General features: G+C 53.8%; 1 protein-coding gene across 2 annotated transcripts in view; it reads left to right on the top strand.

Moving 5' to 3' along the window:
• Positions 1–18,655, top strand: part of LASP1 (LIM and SH3 protein 1) — a 38,267-nt gene extending 19,612 nt beyond the window's left edge. For both annotated transcript variants that reach the window (XM_047707154.1, XM_047707155.1), the window contains 4 exons: positions 4,120–4,227; positions 13,200–13,326; positions 13,725–13,828; positions 15,768–18,655. In XM_047707154.1, the coding sequence (XP_047563110.1) occupies positions 4,120–4,227; positions 13,200–13,326; positions 13,725–13,828; positions 15,768–15,941 (513 nt within the window). In that variant the 3' untranslated portion in view covers positions 15,942–18,655. The remainder of the gene's footprint in view (positions 1–4,119; positions 4,228–13,199; positions 13,327–13,724; positions 13,829–15,767) is intronic.
• Positions 18,656–20,553: the final 1,898 nt, after the last annotated feature.

The raw sequence follows: 20,553 nt of genomic DNA, 5'->3' as shown, positions 1-20,553 counted from the left end.
CCCAGTTGCCTAGCAGTTGGGGGCTGGGCTGATGAGCTGAGGTTTGGAAGGGCTGAGTGGGCCTGTCCGGGGGTGGTGACAGGTTCTGGTTCCTGTGGCTCCTGTGGGGGCAGGGCTGGCTAGAGCAGCTTGTGGCTGGCGGGAAGGGAAGTGGGAGCCTCCTCTGCCTACCGTGCCCCACCCCACCAGGGTGTCACTTGGGCTCTTTCCAGGGCCCCTTCCTGACTTGCATGCGTGTGTCCTAGCCCTCCTCAGTCTCTGGAAGCTGCCAGTGCTGGTTCAACTTTATTTGTTTTCCTGTGTCTAGATCGGTTCCCAAAGTGGTACTTTGGGTGTCTGGGACACCTGGAGCCTCCCCTGCGGGGGAGGTAACCACAGAACTGACCAGAAATGACCCTGTGGGTGGTCCTGCCCAGGCCTGGCTGAGGCAGGGAAGTGGAGGCTGGGGCCCCAGCTGCACCCCCTCCCCCAGCTCCCGGCTAAGTAGAGGCAACATCCATGTGGCCCCCAGAACCCAGGCAGAAATTCAGGGAGAATAAATCTCTCTTTCTTGCCCCCATCGTCCCACCCTGTGGCGCTGTACAGTCCCAGGCATTGGACAGTGTGGTTTGTCCCAGCACTGCAGGCAGCATACTTGGTGTTATTCTGACCTGAGCCTGCTAAAGGTCAGATCTGGGTCTGCCACCCTAGCTGTGTGACCTTGGGGAAACTGTTTTACCTTCCCGAGCCTCAGTGCCTTCATCTGTAAAATGGGGGTTATCTTTCTCCCAAAGTTGGTGTGAGGATATAGCAGATGTTATGAAGGACATACAACATCATTAGGATATAGAGGATATTAGTGTAGGGTAAGCATTTAGAGCAGTTCCTGGCTAGAGTCAGGACTCAATCAATGTTCACTACTAACTATTCTCTTAGAAAGGGGAGGAAATGGAGCCTGGGCTCAGTGAAGCTGGGGAGTAGACACTGACCTTTTGATGATTGCTTCCAACACTGACCTCCTTCATTTGCTCTCCTCTAGTAGACACACAGTAAGCACTGTATTTTCTTTTTTTCCCAAAAAAGAAATGGCACTGTATCCCCCCCCGCAATTTTCTGGTTTTGTTTGGTTTTATACTGGTTTATTTAGGAGAAAAAATTTTTTGTTAAAGTCATGATCTTTGTTCTTATGTTGGGTCAGCAAAACAGTGACTTTCTAAATTGTGCTGTCTGTTTGATATTTTGTGTCTATTCAAGTCACCCATCATTCACGCCACAAACACTTACTCGTACCTACTTTGCTGGGATAAATAATGAACAAGATAGACCCAGGGAGTTATTAATAAACACGTGTAGAGAAAGTAGAGCCTCCAGGGCCCTGTTTGGTGGGTGGGAGGAGCCTCGGTCTCAGACCTGGCCCTGCGTGGGGAATTTCCAGAATGGGCGGCCCAGGCAGCTCCCAGACATGGAGTCATCTGTCCCCAGAGCAGAGTTGCCCCCTGTCCCTACCCACAACTGGGTTGAATGACCTTAGGTAGGTTTCCTCCCTGAGAGACCAACCCCCACAACATCCTGCTGAGCTATTCCAGGTGAAGGCAGACACTCCTGCTTGGGTGACCAGAGAACCCTGAGGGAGGGGCTCTGGGCAGGGTCCTCCCCCACACCCCCTGGCTGTCTGCCTTTCACTTCTGCCACCCACTCCAGCCCCAAAAGGCCTCACAGAGAATCTTCCTCACCTTGATCTTCATAGTTAAGATCTGCAGGTACTTAAAAATGATCACAAACTCCAGAGCTGGGTAGGTTTTTACAGATCAGCCAGCCAGTCCCTACCCCCAGTAGGGTACCCTACCCCCCCCCCCCCCCCCCCCCCCCGCCCTGCTCAGTCCAGAGAGGGGGACTGGCTTGCCTAGGGACACACAACCCTGAGAGGCTGACCTCCCTTCAGGCCTTCTGCATCTCGGTTCCACCCCAGCCCCGCCCTATCTGGTGGCCTGTGCCAGGAGTGAAGCACATTCTCCTTCCCCAGCAGGGAGGGAGAGGCAGTTCCTGAGCCTGGGAACTAGCTGACATCATTGTAGTGTCGCCATGGCAATTATTCCCCTGGATTAGGGACCTGACCCTTTCAGGGCCAGGAAGTGGAGGAAGGAGTGGGGGTCTGGCATGTGGTCAGCACTTGAATGTTGACAAAGCACTTCCACACTTGCCCTCAGCAGCAGATGTGGAGCCCGGTCTTGCTCCAGGATGCTCCAGGACGCATTGGCTGTGTTCAAGTCACTGTTTGTAGTTGGCGCCACTGACTGGAATGGGTGGTGCTATCCCCATTTTACAGATTGCAAATGGAGGCTCGAAAGGTGAAGTCATTTGCCCAAGATCGCCTGGCAAGTAGGAGACTGAGCACCCGTTAGGACCAACTCCCTCTGGCTGTTTGCCCATGCTTGGCGTGGGAAGCCTCCTCCCCATATTTTAACTGATTCCCATGACAGCACTTTTATGGATGGGGAAACCGAGGCCAGAGGCCTTGGATTTGGGGCTTCCGCATCAGGAGCTGTATTTTTCTGACTCCAGTGCTGCCTTCTCCCTGATGCTCCTTTCCCAAAGGGTCTCCCTGCCCTCAGCACTAAAGGTCACCATGCTGTTCCAGGGCTTTCTGGAAGAGTTGATGCTGGGGACAGTTCTGGGCCCTTGGGGGTGGGTCAGTCCATGTATTACTGTGTTAACTTGCAGTCTGATGGGAACTGGCATATTCAGGCCTTGGTTTTCAGTCTGGATCAGAATGAAGGGGCTTGTTTAAAATAAATAAATAAACAAGGGCGCTTCTGAGACCTTGTAGGATTGAGAACCCCTTGGGTGGGTAAGCTGGGCTCCAGAGGATGAACAAGGACCTCTGACCCCTGGGCGGTGTGCCGAGGAACTGGCGGGTGTGGCCGGATGAATCCAAGAATGTTGTCGTGGGTTGGGTCAGGGTGCAGCTCAGCGGTGTAGCCAGGTGACGCCTGACTCCACGCCTGTGAGCTGCCTGGGCATCCCATCCTGGAAACTCCCAAGGCCCCAGGCCTCGTGTCCTGGGCTGACCTGCTTCTAGGACAGTGCGCACACGCACACACACACACACACACACACACCCGGAGGCAATCCAGGCAGCTGGTGGGGCTGGAACAGCTGGTGGCTCAGGAGTGGACGGTGAAGTCTCTGGAAACCAAGGAACTGTTCTGTGTCCCATGGGCGTTTCTAGGCTCCATTCCGTTCTTTAAAACCCCCTGGGGAGAACGAGATATTTTTCATATTTCAATTCCATTAGCGTTCGGGAAGTCCTTTCTTAGGTCTGACTCGAGTCCCTCAGGTACTTGAGTTTCCGTGAATTTCTCAGGAGAGGAAGGCAGTGCTGGAGGGTAGGGTTCTTTCCCGGAGCTTGGAACCCTGTTCCGAAGTCCTGTCTTTGCCCCCACCGATGTCATCTCCTCATGCGGCATTGACCTTAGAAGCAGGCCTGGCAGGCTCCAGGAAGCCGCCGGGCCCGTCAAAGGCTCATTGATGGAGTCCTTCCGAGTGGCTGTCTCTCCGCCCTCCTTTCTGGGTGCCGGCTTTGTCACTTGGCACAGCCTTCGCTCAGCTGGGCGCTTCAAGACTTCTCTGGGTTCTCGGTGGGTCGGGCCACATCCTGGCTAGGGTGAGGAGGGCTGGGGCAGCCTTTGGAGCTCTGGAAAGTACCTTCTTCCTATAGCTTTCACACAGGATAGGTCAGCGGGGAAGGGTTGGGAGTCAGGCAGCCGAGAGTTTGCACCCTGGTGATTCTGGACTTGATTTCCGAGCTGTATGACCTTGGCAGGGGGCTTTGCCTCTCTCTGGCTTAGTTTCTTCATCTGCAAAACGGAGCTAGCAGACTGACTTGAGGTAATTCATGTAAAGCACTTGGCACTTGGAAGGCACTGAATACATTTCCGTGGGTTATTGTTAGTAGTCGAACACTTTTTGGCTAAGGCTCCTGCTTTGACTTCGGGGTGTGGGGGCGGTGGACGTCACTACAGGGAATTTCTGGTCAGGGTCTCCATCCTGGCTGGTTGTTCCATCGGAGGTGGCCGTGAGCTGGGGCCCTCTGCCGCCCGTGTCTTGACGCTAATCCCTCTCCACAACTTGGTCCTCCAGGTGCGCTACAAGGAGGAGTTCGAGAAGAACAAGGGCAAAGGGTTCAGCGTGGTGGCGGACACACCCGAACTCCAGAGAATCAAGAAGACCCAGGACCAGATCAGTAACGTACGCTCCCTTGCCCGCTGTGGGACCCCCACTGCCCCACTTCCCCGGGCCCGCCTGGGTGACAGCTGTCAAGAAGAAAGGAAGGGTCTAGGCTTCCCACTTGCCTTTTTTCTGTGCACCCCCATATTCCCCCGTTCCACCCTGGGCCCACATGGCACTTCTACTGGAAAAGCACTCAGCTTTTTTACAGGGAGGGCCCGTGTGCTAAAGCTGTCCCCACCCTCTCTAAAGTGCCCCCCCCCCCCGACCGCAGCTGTGGTGGGCGTCAGGGTCCAGACGGACTGGTTTGTCAGAGCACGAAGTTCATAACTGGGTGGCTAGGTGGGGAGGGGCCGGCCCCCCTTTCGTCTGTTTCTGGGTGCTGATACTGCAGTATTTCCGCCCTCCCTCGGCCTCCACCCCCACCTCGGCTTGCTCTTCCTTCCTGTGTAAAAACCCCAGCTGGCTTTTCTGGCCGGCCCCGTCCCCCTGGGCTAGGGATGGTCGGCATGTCGAGGTGGTGGCACTGGGTATAAAGTGTGGGTGGTCGATCTCGGGGCCGTGGCACCTGTGGCCGGGGAATAGGCATTGGTTTCCTGCCTTGCAGAGCCACAGACCTGCCGTCTGTATATCTGAGTTTGCAGGGAAACTGCCTGGGGCGGGGGCGGGAGGGGGTTGGGGCATGTGCTATGAACCTGGACTGAGAGTCCCGTGGCCCCGTGGCCCCGTGGCCCAGGGTCCTAGGGCACAGAATAGCAGTGTGTGCCCAGCCAGCCTCGTCAGGGGCGGGGGGGGGGGGGTCCTACAAATGAAGGCCTGGGCAAATGGTTGTCTTCATGTCTAGAACAGAAAGGAGTCGGCAGGTTGCCCGAGGTCACTTGGGGTGGAGGGTCTGGGATTCAGGCAGGCCCCCTGGGGCACCCATCCCCCGGCCCCCCCCCCCCCCCCCCCCGCCTCCAGAGCCCTCCCCCAGCCTCCTTGGTGGCACTGTGCTTAGAGTGACTCTGCAGTGGCTCCCGTGGGTTCCAGGGCAAGGGCTTAGGGCCAGGAGAACCAGTCAGGCCCAAGTCAGTGGCTTTTAGACTTTGCAACCTATGATACGACATACATTGCACATGGTGACCCACCAAACAGGCCTGCTTATTTATTTAGAGAGAAAACCGAATCAGAGCTTTCCTCGAAGAGTCCTTGGAGAGGATTTAGATATCTATATTCTGTTCTATTTTATCTTATAAAGATGCTTGCTGCAGACTTAACTAAATGGGTAACTAAGTGGGTTTTGCAACAAGGCCGTTGACCTTCGGTTTGAAATTTGTGGCTTAAGGAAATGGAGAGCTTCCCTTGGGCTAGGAGAGCTCAAATTCGCCTCCCCACCCAGACACACACACTCTCTCTCTCACTCTCTCTCTCTTAAGTAAAACCTGTTTCAGTTGCTTTATAAGCCAGGGCCTAGCCTCGTACCCTAGAGCTTCCCCACGGATGCTGCCCAGACTCCCTGAAGGGTAAAGAGGGTTAAAGAAGGTCTGTGTCTTGCAGCTCTCCACATGACAAGTGGGAGGGAGGGGGAAAGCCTTGGGCAGTGGGGAAAACGTGGAATGGCTCGCACAGCAGGAGTCTTGACTCTCCAGGCCTCTATGGTGTTTCCATTGCAAGGACACGTGCTCTCATCTACAACCCCAGTTCCCCAGCACATTTACTCGTTGCTTCCAGCCTGTGGCTTTTAGAGGCAGAAGACAAGCGAGCCCAGTCATCCCTGCCTCCCTTTCTGGAAGGCTTCCAGAATATTCCATACCCAGTTATTGGAGGTGTTAACATCTGAGGAGCTCTGGTAACTGAACTCACTATGGCCAAGACATCTACACCTAAGGCGATAACCATCTTATCATTAACCACAGGGCTGCCATTAGCTGATTGTCCTCTGCTCCGAGGTGGGGGAAGTGGCTTGAACCTGACGGGGTTCTGCTTTTTGCAGCTTTAGCTGGGATGTCTGAGGTGTGACCACAGAGCTGGAGGGCTCTCAGTTTTAGTGAACGCAGTTAGTCTGTCAGATGTGGCCTCAGTAAACGGCTGTACTAAAATCACACGGGAGAGGTTTTTTTGGTCTTGTTTTGTTTTAAAGAATTTATTTATTTATTTATTTATTTATTTATTTATTTTAAAGATTTTATTTATTTATTTGAGAAACAGAGATCACGAGTAGGCAGAGCAGCAGGCGGGAGGGGGGGAAGCAGGCTCCCCGCTGAGTAGAGAGCTCAATGCGGGGCTCAATCCCAGGACCCTGAGATCATGACCCGAACCGAAGGCAGAGGCTTTAACCCACTGAGCCACCCAGGTGCCCCTATTTATTTATTTGAGAAAGAGAGTGCATGCACAGGGGAAGAGGAGCAGAGAGAGAGAATCTGTGGCAGAGTCCCGGACTGAGCACAGAGCCCGATGTGGGGCTCGATCTCATAATCTTGAGATCATGACCTGAGCCCAGACCAAGAGTCGGGCACTTAACCAGCTAAACCACCCAGATGTCCCGATGTGAGAAGGTTTATTGACAATGCAGGCCCACAGGCCGGCTTCTCATAGGCTGCCTGACTCAGCATCTCTGGGAGCCCGACCCAGGAACCAGCATTTTATTTTGTTTTATTATTATTTTTTTAAGATTTATTTATTTGAGAGAGAGCACAGGGGGAGGGGCAGAGGGAGAAGGAGAGAATCCCAAGCAGACTCCTGGCTGAGTGGGGAGCCCGACATGGCTCCATCCCATGACTCTGAGATCATGACCTGAGCCACAGTCAAGGAACCAGCATTTTAAGCACGTTCGCTGCGTTCAGAGGATGCTCAGTGAAGTTTGAGAGCTGTTACTTAAAAAGCTTGAAAACTTTCTTGGGGTGCCTGGGTAGCTCAGTCATTGAGCGACTGCCTTCGGCTCAGGTCATGATCCCAGAGTCCTGGGATCGAGCCCCACATCAGGCTCCCTGCTCCACGGGAAGCCTGCTTCTCCTTCTCCCTCTCCCACTCCCCCTGTTTATGTTCCCTCTCTCGCTGTGTCTCTCTGTCAAATAAATAAATAAAATCTTAAAAAAAAAAAAAGAAATGCTTTCTCAAGCCTTAAGTCAGGGATTGCCAGGCCCGGCCATATCCCCGAACTCTCAGGGAGCTCGAAGCCATGGTGAGAGCCACTGTGAGGTTGTCCCAACCTCCAGAAGAGTTGGGGGCAAAGATAGTGTTTAGAGAGAGCCACACCTTTTGCTTAGTATCCAAAATAGTGTCCTCTGTGTGGCTGGTCACTCGATTCCCAGGTTAGCACTCAGTGACCCCCAGCTGCTCCCGGAGAGGTCAGACCATCTTATGAAGGGATGAGATTGCATCCCCAGCGGAATAATGGTTAAAGGCCTTGGATGTGTGCAGTCTGTCATCCGTCAGATCAGTGTGGTCAGTACAGTTACCATCTCTGTAAAGGCAGACCTGTCCACTTTCCTCACTGTGGCTCAGGAAGAGGCAGGGGATAAAGCTTGGTTGAAAAGTTAGGCCAGGGCGCCTGGGTGGCTCAGTGGGTTAAGCCGCTGCCTTCGGCTCAGGTCATGATCTCGGAGTCCTGGGATCGAGTCCGGCATCGGGCTCTCTGCTCAGCGGGGAGCCTGCTTCCTCCTGTCTCTCTGCCTGCCTCTCTGCCTGCTTATGATCTCTCTCTGTCAAATAAATAAATAAAATCTTTAAAAAAAAAAAAAAAGAAAAGAAAAGTTAGGCCATTGTCTGGTACTGAGAATATGTGAAAACTTTTGAGGCGGGGTCCAGTAAGTTGTACTTCTGGGGGAACTGTGTCTTAGTTAAAGGCATGGGAAGGGTTGGGATGTCAGGGCTGTGTGCTCTGGGATGCAGTGTATCCTTCTGGAAGGACCTTTGGTCCCAAGCACCAGTGGCTCTAATGCACTGGGAAATTTTCATGGCTGAGCCCCTGCTAAACAGTGGGGAAGTTCTGGTTTTGTTTACCTCTGTATCTTCTTATATATTGATTTTCTAGATACAACCCTGTGTCTTTTTCTGTGAAACGTTAACACCCAGTAACACCGAGGGAACACCTGTGCTCACTGTGCAAGTCAAGAAACATTCCTGAAACACCGCCCCCCCCCCCGCCCACCGCCACAACCCAAACTCCTCTTAGAATAGAGTTTTGTGGTTTTTTTTTTTTTCTTTTAAGATTTTATTTATTTGACAGAGAGAGAGAGATCACAAGTAGGCAGAGAGGCAGAGAGAAAGGGGGAAACAGGCTCCCCACCCACAGGTCCCAGGACCCTGAGGTCATGACCTGAGCCAAAGGCAGAGGTTTAACCCACAGAGCCACCCAGGCACCCCAGCATAGAGTTTTTAAAGTGCTAAAAACCTAGCTTTCATACAGTGAGCACCTCTCCTATATTTCACTTAATTAATTATGCTGGAGGTTAGGACAGGCAGATGTGCTGCCTAGTCAGTGAAAGAAAGTGCTGGATACAATGAGACCGGAACTGGTTGGTACCCTGCTGTTATCTGCAGAACTCGGTAATGTTCTACAGGACCATAAAACCATAAACTTTGGGAATATCTTTGACACAGGCATAAATGCTTTGCGTTTATATCAGTGAAAAATAATGAGCAGGGGCGCCTGGGTGGCTCAGTGGGTTAAAGCCTCTGCCTTCAGCTCGGGTTATGATCCCAGGGTCCTGGGATCAAGCCCCACATTGGGCTCTCTGCTCAGCGGGGAGCCTATTTCCCTTCCTCTCTCTCTGCCTGCCTCTCTGCCTACTTGTGATCTCTGTCAAATAAATAAAATCTTAAAAAAAAAAAAGAAAAATAATGAGCAGCCCATATTCTGGTTAAGTTGGCTTCAGTCTTTAGGGGCTGGGCCTAGTCAGTAGTTAAGTAGTAACATCAAACAGAAATTCCATGCCCAGGGTCAGATGACCTGGACACAGGCTCGTGGAACAACCGGTGTATAATTTTTGAGAGTGTGTGCTGTGATTTATTTTTTCTAGTTAAAATTTTATTTTATTCTTAAGATTTTATTTATTTGACAGAGAGAACACAAGCAGGGGGAGTGGCAGGCAGAAAGGAGAGGGAGAAGCAGACTCCTTGCAGAGCAGGGAGCCCGATGTAGGGCTCAATTCCCAGGACCCTGGGATCATGACCCGAGCTAAAGGCAGACACTCAGCTTAACAGACCGAACCACCCAGGCGCCCCTCTTTTTTCGAATTTTAATATGTTACTACGTATTACTAAATGCTGTAGTTTTGTTTTTCCTGATTCTGAACATATACTAGGTATTCTTTTTGTGTCTTTCTTCCTTTGGTCAACACTGGGTTTAAAGATTCATGGACGTACTTGCATGTAGCTACACGCCATTCTTTTTCGTTGCTGTATAATATTCCATTTAATGCTTAATACATTTTATTGATACTGGTGTTGGATTTGAGATTGCTTCCACATGCTCTGGATGTCCGCATACATATTTCTTGGGGTTCCTGTGGAGTGGAATTGCTGCTGGGTCTTAAGAGTTTATGATCCTTCACCTTGCCAGATAATGCTGATCTAATTTTCAAGTGGGTACTGATTTCCCCTCCAGCCAGCAGTGATGAGTTCCCATTGCTCTGCTTCCTCACTTAGACTCGCTCACTTTAGCCATTTTGATTGTGTGTAGTGGAATCTTACTGTGGTTTTAATTTGCAGTGATTTCTCTGATGACTAATGAAGGTGAACACAGATTCACATTTGTTTTAAAAACAAAATACTGTTAGTCTGTAGTAGGGAGCAGTATTGCATGGTAGTTGAGAAGTATGGATGCGATGTGAGAGCTGGATTCTGCTAACTCCACCCGTTACCTGGTTTCCCCATCTAGAAAACTGGGGGTGGGGAGGGGGCGTGATAGTGATACACAGTCGTAGGACTGACTGAGAAAAGGAAATGAGTAATCCATGTAAGGACACACAATTGGCCCTCAGAGAATGGGAGACGTTAAAAAAAAATTATTAAAAAAAATAGACTCTGGCTGGTGAGTTAATGATTCCATCCAGAGCCTGTGTTCCCTTGTGGCCAATGATGTAGAGTCATGTGAGAGTGCCGTGCGGTGTCAGACCTCCGTTTTCCACCACAATCAGGAGCAGGGGTTCAGAAAACAGAATGTGGGCTAGCAGAGAAAATGGGGTTCTATATTTAGCCATGGAATGGACCCTCCACTGGTCACCCCCAAGTCCTAGCCTCTCAACCCACGTGCACTTGGATCTTCTGGGCATAGAACAGGGTGCTTGGGGGCCCATGACAATTCCTTATTTTTTAAAAGGTTTACTTATTTGAGAGAGACAGATCGAGAGAGAGAGTTGGGGGGAAGGGCAGAGGGAGAGAAGCTTTCAAGCAGATTCCATGCTGAGCGCAGAGCCCGACACAGGGCTTGATCCAATGACCCATGAGATCATGACCTGACCCAAAACCAAGAGTGGGATGCTTAACCGACTGAACCACCCTGTTGGCTGTGACAGTTCTTAAGCTGAGGCCCTAGGTGACATCTCTGGGTTTGTGGTGACCCCCATTCAGGGCTCTTGGAAGATCAAACTCTGCCAACTGTGGAACAGGGACGAGCCAGACCCCTGGAGTCTGGAAGATGTTTCTTTCCCTTTCGGATAGGCTAACTCCCTTTAGCGTGCCTGTTGGCTTCTCATGCCATTCGGTAGGCCGGCAAAGACAGAACACAGTTTTCTCATTTGCTGGGGAAGGGAGGGAGAGGATGTGGAGAGTGGTGGCGTCTTCTCCCAGTGGGCCCAGGCAGAGGGGCTGCACCCCACTTTCCCTGCCATGCTGCCTCATCTCCCCTCAAAGTTAGGGTGAGCTTGGGGTCATCACCCCCATTCAGGTGAGAGGTACACCACTCACATTTATGCCCAAACCGAAGCCGTGAAGTGGGGTGAGGGGTGGCCTTGGGCACGTGCCCCTCCCCCACTCCGCACCTGCCCCTGGGCTCAGGCCTGTCCCCCGTGACCATGTCCCTATGTCACCAGCCTCGGCCCTTCCTGAGTAATGAAAGCTCTGTCTTGGGAAGTCATTGAAATTCTGAGCACCTGTCTGTCTTCTGTAAAGCGGGAATGAAAGTGTACCTGCCCCAGGGTAAAGGGGGGATTATCACCAGGGCCGGGGGAGATGATGACGGAAAGAGCCTTCAAGCACTCTGCATGAGTCGCCAAGCAGAGGGGAAGGTTCTTGGTATTAACACTAACAGATGGTGTGTACATCGGTGGTGGTGGGCAGGGTTCTGCTATGTTCAGGCTGCCACGACTCCATCCACCTGGGGCAGCTGGCCCTAATTTAGAAATATTTATCCTGGGTCATGGTTTTCTAAGCACCAAGAGCGATTCTAGCAGCCGCTCATGGAACTGCACGCATGTCCATACTTGCTTTCAGCTCTAGAGTCTGGTTTGGTTGCTGGACCTGGTCTGGAGCCTCAGGACCTCCTGGGAACAGCTGGTACAGTTTACAGATCAGGAAACTGAGGCCCAGGGCGGTAGGGACTCTCCCAGGGTCACATGAGTAAGCAAAAAGCTGATGACCTTCCAGGGATGAGGCGTGGGAGGGGCACCACTCTCGTGCTGAGGGACTGAGTCTGTAGGACACTGACTGGGAATAGCTCTAGGCATTGGCTCCTGACTACGGCAGAGGAACTGGGACGGAAGTACCCTCTCCCCCAGGGCTCTCTGTCACCCCTTCACACCCAGAGGAGGCCGCTGCCATGCAGGGAAGCTGGGCCCCCAGCATTAGGGACAGCTGTCCCCCTAGTGCAGGCCTTTGTCTGCTTCTACGCATGTGCTCTCCCTCCCCTGGTCACTGGCTCCCGGGGTCAGGTCTCGTCTCTTCCACAGAAAGTAAACACAGGAAGCTCACCCTTCTAACCCCTAGGACAAAAGTCGGAAGGGCAGTTGCCTTGTGAGCCTCAAGACTTCAGGAGGGGTGGCCTCGCTCCTTGTCGCCACGCCCCCTCTCCAGCCAATGGACAGGAGTCACTGAGGGAGTGGGGCTCGGGGACACTCGGCTTTGGCTCTCTTCAGAATGTTAGAGCAAGGCACTGGCCTTATGTCTGAAAACTTCCCTCCTTCTGAGCAGGAGTTGAGGGAGCCTGTCAGTTTTTAGTCTGGTCAGGGCTGGCTGCTTCCCCCTAAGTAATATGGTCAGCCCATAATACACTCAGCCCATCTCACCATTTGGGGGTGAGTCCCTGCTCTGGCTCGAAGAGAAGGGGCAGAGAAAGGAGGGGCTCGTCAGGACCCAGACTCCTAGGTGAGGTGTTACCCCCGCCCTGCCCGTCCTCCCAGCCGGGCCTCCCAGCCGGGCCTCCCAGCCGGGCCTCCCAGTGAGCCACAGGTGCTGTGCCCTGTTCTCCTCGGTCACACCTCTAGACCTCTAGCCCGGGTCTGGTAAACGTAAGCCCTGATTGTCAGTACTTGCCCTCTTGGCAAAGCGAACGCCACCGAGTGGGAGAGAACGGAGCAGAGCAAGTGGGAGAGGATGGCCAAAAGGGACTGCCCTGGGCCGGGACAGCTCCCATCAGGCCTTGGGGCCCAGAGTCACTGGTTCCTTCTGCTCCCGAGAACAGGGCAGGGTTTGCTCTCCTCCCTCATTTAGCTTGTCAGTGCCTTCGTTTCCTTCTTGTTGGTTAGTCAGGGACTGTCGTATATCCTCCTCCCAGGTGCTGACAGGCTAAAATGGGCCTGGGAGGTAGAACCCAGCACAGTGCCTGGCACCCAGCAGGTACCAGTGAGCCAGCATTCTTGTCGTCCTGCAGCAACACCAGAGGTGGGCTCCAATGTCCTATTTTACAGGGGTGGGAACTGAGGCCCAGCAAGGTTAAGTAGCCACAGGAATCTGGTCCCGTCTGCCTGTAACCCTTGGGGAGTCTCTCCTCTCCTGGGAGATCTTAAGTGGCCACAGGAAAGGAGCTTTGGTTGGTTTGATGTGAGTCCTTTACCCAGCGCTCTCTGCCACTGCAGATAAAATACCACGAGGAGTTTGAGAAGAGCCGTATGGCCCCCAGCGGGGCTGAGGGCATGGAGTCTGAGCGCCGAGACACCCAGGAGCAGCAGCAGCCGCCCCACCACATCCCAGCTAGCGCCCCAGGTGAGCAAGCCAGTGCCCCTATTTAGGCAGAGGGCCTGAGACCAGGCCAGCTTTGGGATGGGGAGGAGGTTGGCAAGGATCCCTCTGTACGTACACACACACACACACACACACACACACACACCCTCACACACCCTCTTACAAACCCTCAGGCCCCCTCCCAGTGGGACAGTGAGCACCCGGGTCAGGGTCCGTGCTGGGTGCCAGTGTGTTGGCAGAGGTATGGCCCCTGTTGGAGAGTGTGCAACACTAGCAGATGTACATGTGCAGACAGATGAGCCTTTGAGAAGTGGGGGCTGAGTAAGGTTGTGGGGGGTGGAAACGCATGATAGGGGCTTCTTGGGGAGGGGGCTGAGGGAGGGATCGGGTTTCTGAGCCTCGTCTCTCCCATCTTGCAGTTTACCAGCAGCCCCAGCAGCAGCCAGTGGCACAATCCTATGGTGGCTACAAGGAGCCTGCTGCCCCGGTCTCCATACCATGCAGGGCCCCAGGCGGGGGCGGGGTAAGTAGCTATGGCCCAGTGGGAGAGATCTTGGAGCCGGGAGTTGGAATGGGGGTCAGAAGTCTGGGGAAGCCAGAGGTGGATGGGCCCAGGGAAAGCCTTCGTGGTCACAGTTCTTAGATTCTCCTTAAGAAACCCAACCTGGATGCCTGGCTTCCCCTGATCTTTGACCCCAGCTCCTTTTGCCCTCTGCAGGTGATAAGAGACCTGTGTGGTCAAGGCACCGAGCCCTGGGCTGGGATTGGGGCCCAGCACTCCAGCTCTGGGTGTACGTTGCACAAGTCACCTCCCCTGCTCAGTTTCCTGTCTCCTGCTCCCCACTCCTCATGAGGATGATCCCCAAGCCCGACCACATCCTTTAGATCTCAGTCCTGCCTCCAAGGGGTCCTCCTAAACCCCCCAATGTCAGATGGGTCTCCCCTGACACATCTGTCACTCCCCACCACTGGTTCTCTTCAGAGCACTTTTGGCAACTCAGAATGTTCTGTTTGTTAACTTGTGTCTGCCTCCCCTGCTGGGTTTGCTGCTCAGTGCCGGCTGGGCTGCGTCCTCTTGGTTCAGCGGCTCTGAACCGGGCGCAGAGCTGGTGCTCAGCGATGCTGCCAGGTCAGTGATGAGCAAAATAGGAACTGGGGCAGGGTCAGGCTTACTGTCCTTAAAGTTGAAGTCACTGGTCTGTAAATCCTGCCGCCTGTCCCACTGAGGGGGCTGCTGGGCCCCCCAGCCTGAGCTCCTGGCTGCGTTCAGCTCCTCTGTGCTCGGTTCCTGGGAATCAGAAGTAGCTCATGGAGGAAGAAGTAGGAGACACTATACTTAGAGAAGTAAAATAGCCTGAGATACCCCTCCTGGAGCCTCATGCCCTGGACACAAGGGGGTAAACAAGGGAGTGTCCATGCCACGGGGCTGCTGGGCAGGACTGAGAAGTCACCTGTAGGATAAGATTCCAGATAGACCAGCCAGTCCTTCTAATACTCGCTAAACCTGTTTTGGACAAGAGGGATTTGGCACTGAATAAAAGACCACCTTCCTGCTGTCTTGGAGCTTATATTTCAGTCAGGGAGACAAATAAGGAGGCAATAAATAAGTAGGTATATAATATAAGGTTGGATAGTGGCACATGCTAGGAAGAAAAAGCAGGACGTTGGGAGGGAGAGCCCCAGAGTCCTCAGTAAGATGAGAGAGTGAGTGGTTTAGGGAGAGCAGCAACTGCAAAGGCCCTGGGGCCAGCAGGAAGGCCAAGGCGATTAGAGGGGAAAAAGGTAGGAGATAAGGTCAGATCATGCAGGGACTTGTAGGCCACCGGAAGGCCTTTGTGATTGGTGAGCTATGCAGAGTGAGGGTTTTGATTTCTGTTTTTAAAGGCTCACGGGTGGCTCTTGAGAAGTGGCAGCAGCATGTTGAGGGCGGAAGCAGGGAGACTAGGGAGGAGGCTGTCGCAGGACGCAGGCGGAGCTGGCGCGGCAATTCAGCCCAAGAGATAGAGGCAGAGTTGGTGATAAGAGACCAAGGTCACTTTGTGGGGCGGGGTGTAACCTCTTACCCCACACACACAGCCTTCGAGGCTGATGGAGTTATTTTCTGCTGATGGAGTTATTTTCTGCGGCTTGAGAGAAAGTTTGCAATTTGGTGCTGGCTGGCTGGGTGCATAGAACATAGGACTCCAGATCTCGGGGTCTACGTTAGGTGTAGAGATTGCTTAAAAATAAAATCTTTAAAAAAAGAAAAATCTGAAAAAAAAAAAAAAGAAAAAAGAAAAATCTGGTGCTGAAGGAGGTGGAACACCACTGAAGGACTTAAAGCCGGGGAGTCACATGATCAGGTCTGCAGTTTGGAAAGTTCCCCCTGAGATCCCAGTGGATAAACAGATCAGAGGCCTGGGCTGTATAGGGTTAGAAAGAAGGGGCGGGGCCCCAGGCTGACCGCATCCCCACTCTTGCAGAAGCGGTACCGCGCTGTGTATGACTACAGCGCCGCGGACGAGGACGAGGTCTCCTTCCAGGACGGGGACACCATCGTCAACGTGCAGCAGATCGACGATGGCTGGATGTACGGGACCGTGGAGCGCACTGGCGACACGGGGATGCTGCCGGCTAACTACGTGGAGGCCATCTGAGCCCCGGCCCCGCCCCGCCCCGCCCCCCGCCCGTCTTCAGTGCATTCCACCACATCATCTGTCCTGGGCCAACCTGCCCACCCTTCAGTGTCTGTTTTTTTAAATCCGCGACAGCTTGTTTATTCCCACCCTCCTTCTGCTTTGGCCAACTGAAGCCTTGTTCTGCCACTTTCGCGGGCTCTTCTCTGGCAGGTTTTTCCCTTGACCAACTTCTTGGTTTTCTCTCCGGACGGAACAGGTGTGGACCTCTCTGGGGGAGGTTGAGGCCTGGGGAGCTGGTCTGGAATTGCGGACCCATTGGCTCCCAGGCCTCTGCCTTCTCTCTTTTCTGCCCTCCCCCTCTCCACCCAGACCTTCCTGCCCTCCTCCTACACCCCAACTTTCCAGGACTCCCAGGGGAGGGGCTCCGTACATTCCAAGATGGGACCCCACCACCCTTGTCCCTGGGATGGGCTTTGCCTCTGCTTCTCAAAGACAGGGCTGCCAGCCCTCTGAGGGGGCCCCTCACCACCCTCTCCCACTCTCAAGGACCACAGAGGAGGGGAGCGTTCCCGCTTCGGGGTTCATTCATCCCTCCCTGCATGTGTTCCTTCTCACACTGTGATTTCGCTCTCCTGCCTACGCACGGGGCGTGGGCGAGGAGCTCCCTAGGAAGCATGGCTTGGGTCAAGTGCTCGCCTTTCTTACTTTTAGGGACAGCTGCAGGAAGGAGGGGAACAGGGTGTTCTCTCCCACAGCCCTTTTCCTTCCTCCTCCCCTCAGTCCCCAGGCACCCTGGCTGGCTCCTGCACCGAGAGCCAGCCCCCCTGAGCTCTGGGTTAGGTGGGTCCTACCCCCTCCTCCCCATGGGAAGATGTCTCAGGCCTCCCCGCAGCCGCCCCTCCTTGGCCCAAAGCCAAGTGGACTGGAACTGTGCAAAGCCACAGAACCTTCGAGCCTCTCCAGGACTCCGCCTATGGGGGAAGGAGCATTTCTGTATCTGCGGCAGTCAGGGTCCAGGCCTGTGGGAGTCTCTGGGAGGACCCCAGCGGGGGAGAAGTCCCTGGTGGCTTCTTTGGCATGAAAATTCCTCCTTTCCTTCAATTGCCAAACAGCAGAAGCCCACCCGCCCCCTTTCCAGTGTGCTGGGCAGAGGTCAGGGAGGGGAGTAGTTGTGGAGTTGGCCGGGCTGATGTGGGGGCCGGCAGCTTGCTGGGGTGAGGGTGGGGGCAGGCTCCATGGCTCTAGGCCTCTTCCTTCCCCCCCATCTCTGTCACCCCTACCAGGGGTGCCTTGCTACCCCCGTGCCCTCCCCCTTACTAACCTCAGGCCCCCTTGAAGCAGAAGGAGAAGGTCCCAGGGCTTCAAAACTGGAAGCACAGACCCCAGGATGAGGAAGGGAAAGATGGTGCTATTTCCAAGTCCCTTCTCTCGCTCGTTGGCGGCTGTGATGACCCTTGCTTGGCTTCATTCATCTCTTCTGGGCTCATCCTACCCTGGGTCTCCCCCTCCTGTCTTCCCCTCAGGCTCCACAGTTGACATCTTTGCCTCCTTGTTCCTTCAGGGGAGGGGGGACCCTACAGGCAAATTTCAGCAGTCAGGTCCTCAGTGCGTGGGGGTTGACGTTGGAATATCTTCCCCAAATCGGAAGAATGAAGAAACGACCATTGTGGGTGGGGAGAGCCCTGTCTGAACCGTCTCTCTCTCTCTCTGGCCCCGGCAGAGATGAAGGCAGGTGGAGGGTCTATGTTGGACGATCTGGGGGATGAGGGAGCCATCCGTTACCTTTCCTCTTGATCTCAAAGCACAACTTGGATTTGGGGACCAAGGTCAGAGACGCGTCCTGTCGTTGGAGGACCTGTGCGGGGAGAGAGGGGAGGAAAGCCTAGAGGAGCAAGAAGGAGTCTGTTCTCCCTTTGCTTCGTTTTCCTTCCACAACAAGGCAGGCCAGCCACTGGAATCTTGCTGCCGGCCCCCCTGCTCCCCCCGCCCTAAAAATAGGGGGCCTTTTCTTATACACCCCCAGAGAGAAGGACTGTCATACTGGTGCTGAGGGACCCAGGGGCTGCTAAGGCATCCTTGCTCCTTTCCAGAACCATCCATCCCTACAAGAGCACAGAGCCAGTGGCTGGGTCGAGTCCCTGGCCTTTTCATACAGTTTCCAAAGGTCTTTGGCCAACCTAATCCCAGGAAAGAAGATGCATCAAAGCTAGAATGTGAATATAACTGTAGTGGACCAATAAGAAAATGCAAGAAGTCCATTGGTGAGAAAAGTGAATTCTGTCATACTGCTTCCTATTTTCTTCCTCATGTCCCTCCAGGGAAAACGACTTTATTGCTTCATTTCTGCCTTTATCCTCTCACATATGCACTTTTGGGCCTTTTTTTTTTTTTTTAAATAGCTGGAAAAAAAAAAAAAAACCACCCCACAAGCCTGTATTTAAAAAGAAACAAATGACCATGTGAAATTTGCCTCTGTCCAAACATTTCATCCGTGTGTGTGTGTGTGTGTGTGTGTGTGTGTGTGTGTGTATGTATGTGTGTGAAGCCGTCCGTTCATCTTTTTATATGGGGTGGTTGTCTTTTCTTGGTCTGTTCTGGTCCCCTCCCTTGTGGGCTTGTGCTTGGGATCAACTCTTTCTGGCCTGTTAACGACTCTCAATATTTGACTTGGACCACAAGTGAATCTTTCTCCTGGTGACTCAAATAATAAAAGTATAATTTTTACCAGTGGACTTGGTTTTCTCTCTGGCTCTGAAGTGTTGCTGTGTGTGCGTGCATGTGTGCGTGTGCACGCGTGCCAAGTGTTCAGGGCCTTAGCCTGGCACCCTCCTGAGAGCCCTGATGCCCTTCAGGGAGAGGATGACTGGTTTGAAAGCTGTCGGCCTGGAGCCGCAGTCGGTTCTGCGATGGGGACTTGGCACTTGCTTCTTGTGCAGAATTTTCCAGCCAGTCTGCTCCTGGCTGCATCTCTCTGCCCAGCTTGGTGACACTCCCGAAACATCTCTGAGCTGTTATTTCCCTCTTCCTATCTGACCTCCTGAGTTACGCACCTGTCTCTGCACGAGCCAGTGCCCTCCTGGGGCAGGGGATGGATCTAATTCTTCTAAAGCCCCAGGGTCTGTCCTGGGCCAGGCCCATTGCTGCTCAACAAATCTGTGTGTGCCCTAACGCAGCAGCTTGGCCCTGCAGCACTGTGCCCTCTACTGCTGCCTGGCATCTGGAAAGAGCTTGGTGCTGTGTGAGGATAGAAATGATGGAGGGACCATCTGGGTGGGATAAGACGGGATAAAGCCATCTTACAGCACAAAGCAGTATTCATCAGCGGAGTACCAACCATCCTATCCGTCTCACGGATGGGGTTCTGAAACCCAGGGGGGCTGTGATTCGGCATAAGTTGTACAGCACGTTGCTGGGCCCGAGGTCTCAGGACCTGCAGCCTCACTCCATTCTGCCTTGCCACGGTGGGCCTTGCGCCCCTGCCCTTCGCACCTCACACCTTTGTACCATTCTGTCCTTTGCTCCAGGTGCCCTGGGTCTGACCCCCCATCAGAAGGCCCAGTGGCCTCCCTTCTGTGGCGTTGAGAAGGGGACCGTGGTAGAGAAGGAAGCCATCCTGCTACCTTGTGGAGAGGGGCATTTCCCACTGCGGGCTCGGCAGGAGGGTGCTCTGGCTTTGGGAGAGCCATGGCGGAGTTGGAAGGGACCCTTCCTGAGCCTTGGTCACAGGGAGAAGGACAGAAGTGGGTCTGCAGGGCTGGAGGGGTGTAGGGAGCGTTGGAGGGGAGGTGGGCTAGTTAAATACCGGATGGACACCCACTCCCTCTCCAAAGGAGCAGGCCGAGTAATGTTCTCCCAGCAGAGGGGCATGAGTTGGCAAATCTGGCTTCCTGTTGGCCTGCCCCCTCTTGTCTGCGGAGCTGCAGTCCTCCCTCCCAGGAGGCTTCATTCACCAGAGCCATCGGCGGGGGCAGTCTGCCTGGAAGGGGGGACCCCACTCCCTGCTCACAGAAAGCTCTGGACTCTACCTTCTGGGCACGGGCTGGTGAGAGCAGTTTCTAGACCCCCTTCCAGAAGGGGCCTCAGTTCCCTCGGCAGAACCTGTGGAAAGGGGTCCCTAATGCCCTCATTCCCCTGACCCCACCCCGGGGGCCTTCAAAACAACTCTTTAGGGTGGAACTGAGGACACCAGGCCTCAGAGATGACACGGGAAGTGTTTTTAATTTACTAGGGAATAATTAAGATATAAAAGACATAAAAACAACACAAGACAGAACTGAGTGAGTACCCACCATCCAGTTTAAAAAAAATAAAAACATTCGTTCCACTCTCCCCTCAGAAGGCATCACTTGATTTACCTACCTAGACTCTCTCCCCGCACAGGGACCCGCCTGGGAGTCGACCCTGCGCTCTTTGGGTAGACCACTGCTCCGAGCTCTCGGAAAAGAACACAGACGAGAAGAACGCGGGTCTGGACCACGAAGACAGACGGAGTATCTGGAGGAGAGACTCCGGGGCTCCCACTGTGCACGGAGGGATTTGAGCAGTGTCGGGAGGGCCGAGGGGCATTTCGGACACCAAGGGTGGGCCAGTGCGGGAAGGGGGCGGAGGCGAGAGAGGAATATGGACTCCA

This window comes from Lutra lutra, chromosome 16 (genome assembly GCF_902655055.1).
Source record: "Lutra lutra chromosome 16, mLutLut1.2, whole genome shotgun sequence".
NCBI classification, from domain to species: Eukaryota; Metazoa; Chordata; class Mammalia; order Carnivora; family Mustelidae; genus Lutra; species Lutra lutra.
This window is presented reverse-complemented; position numbering and strand designations above follow the sequence as displayed.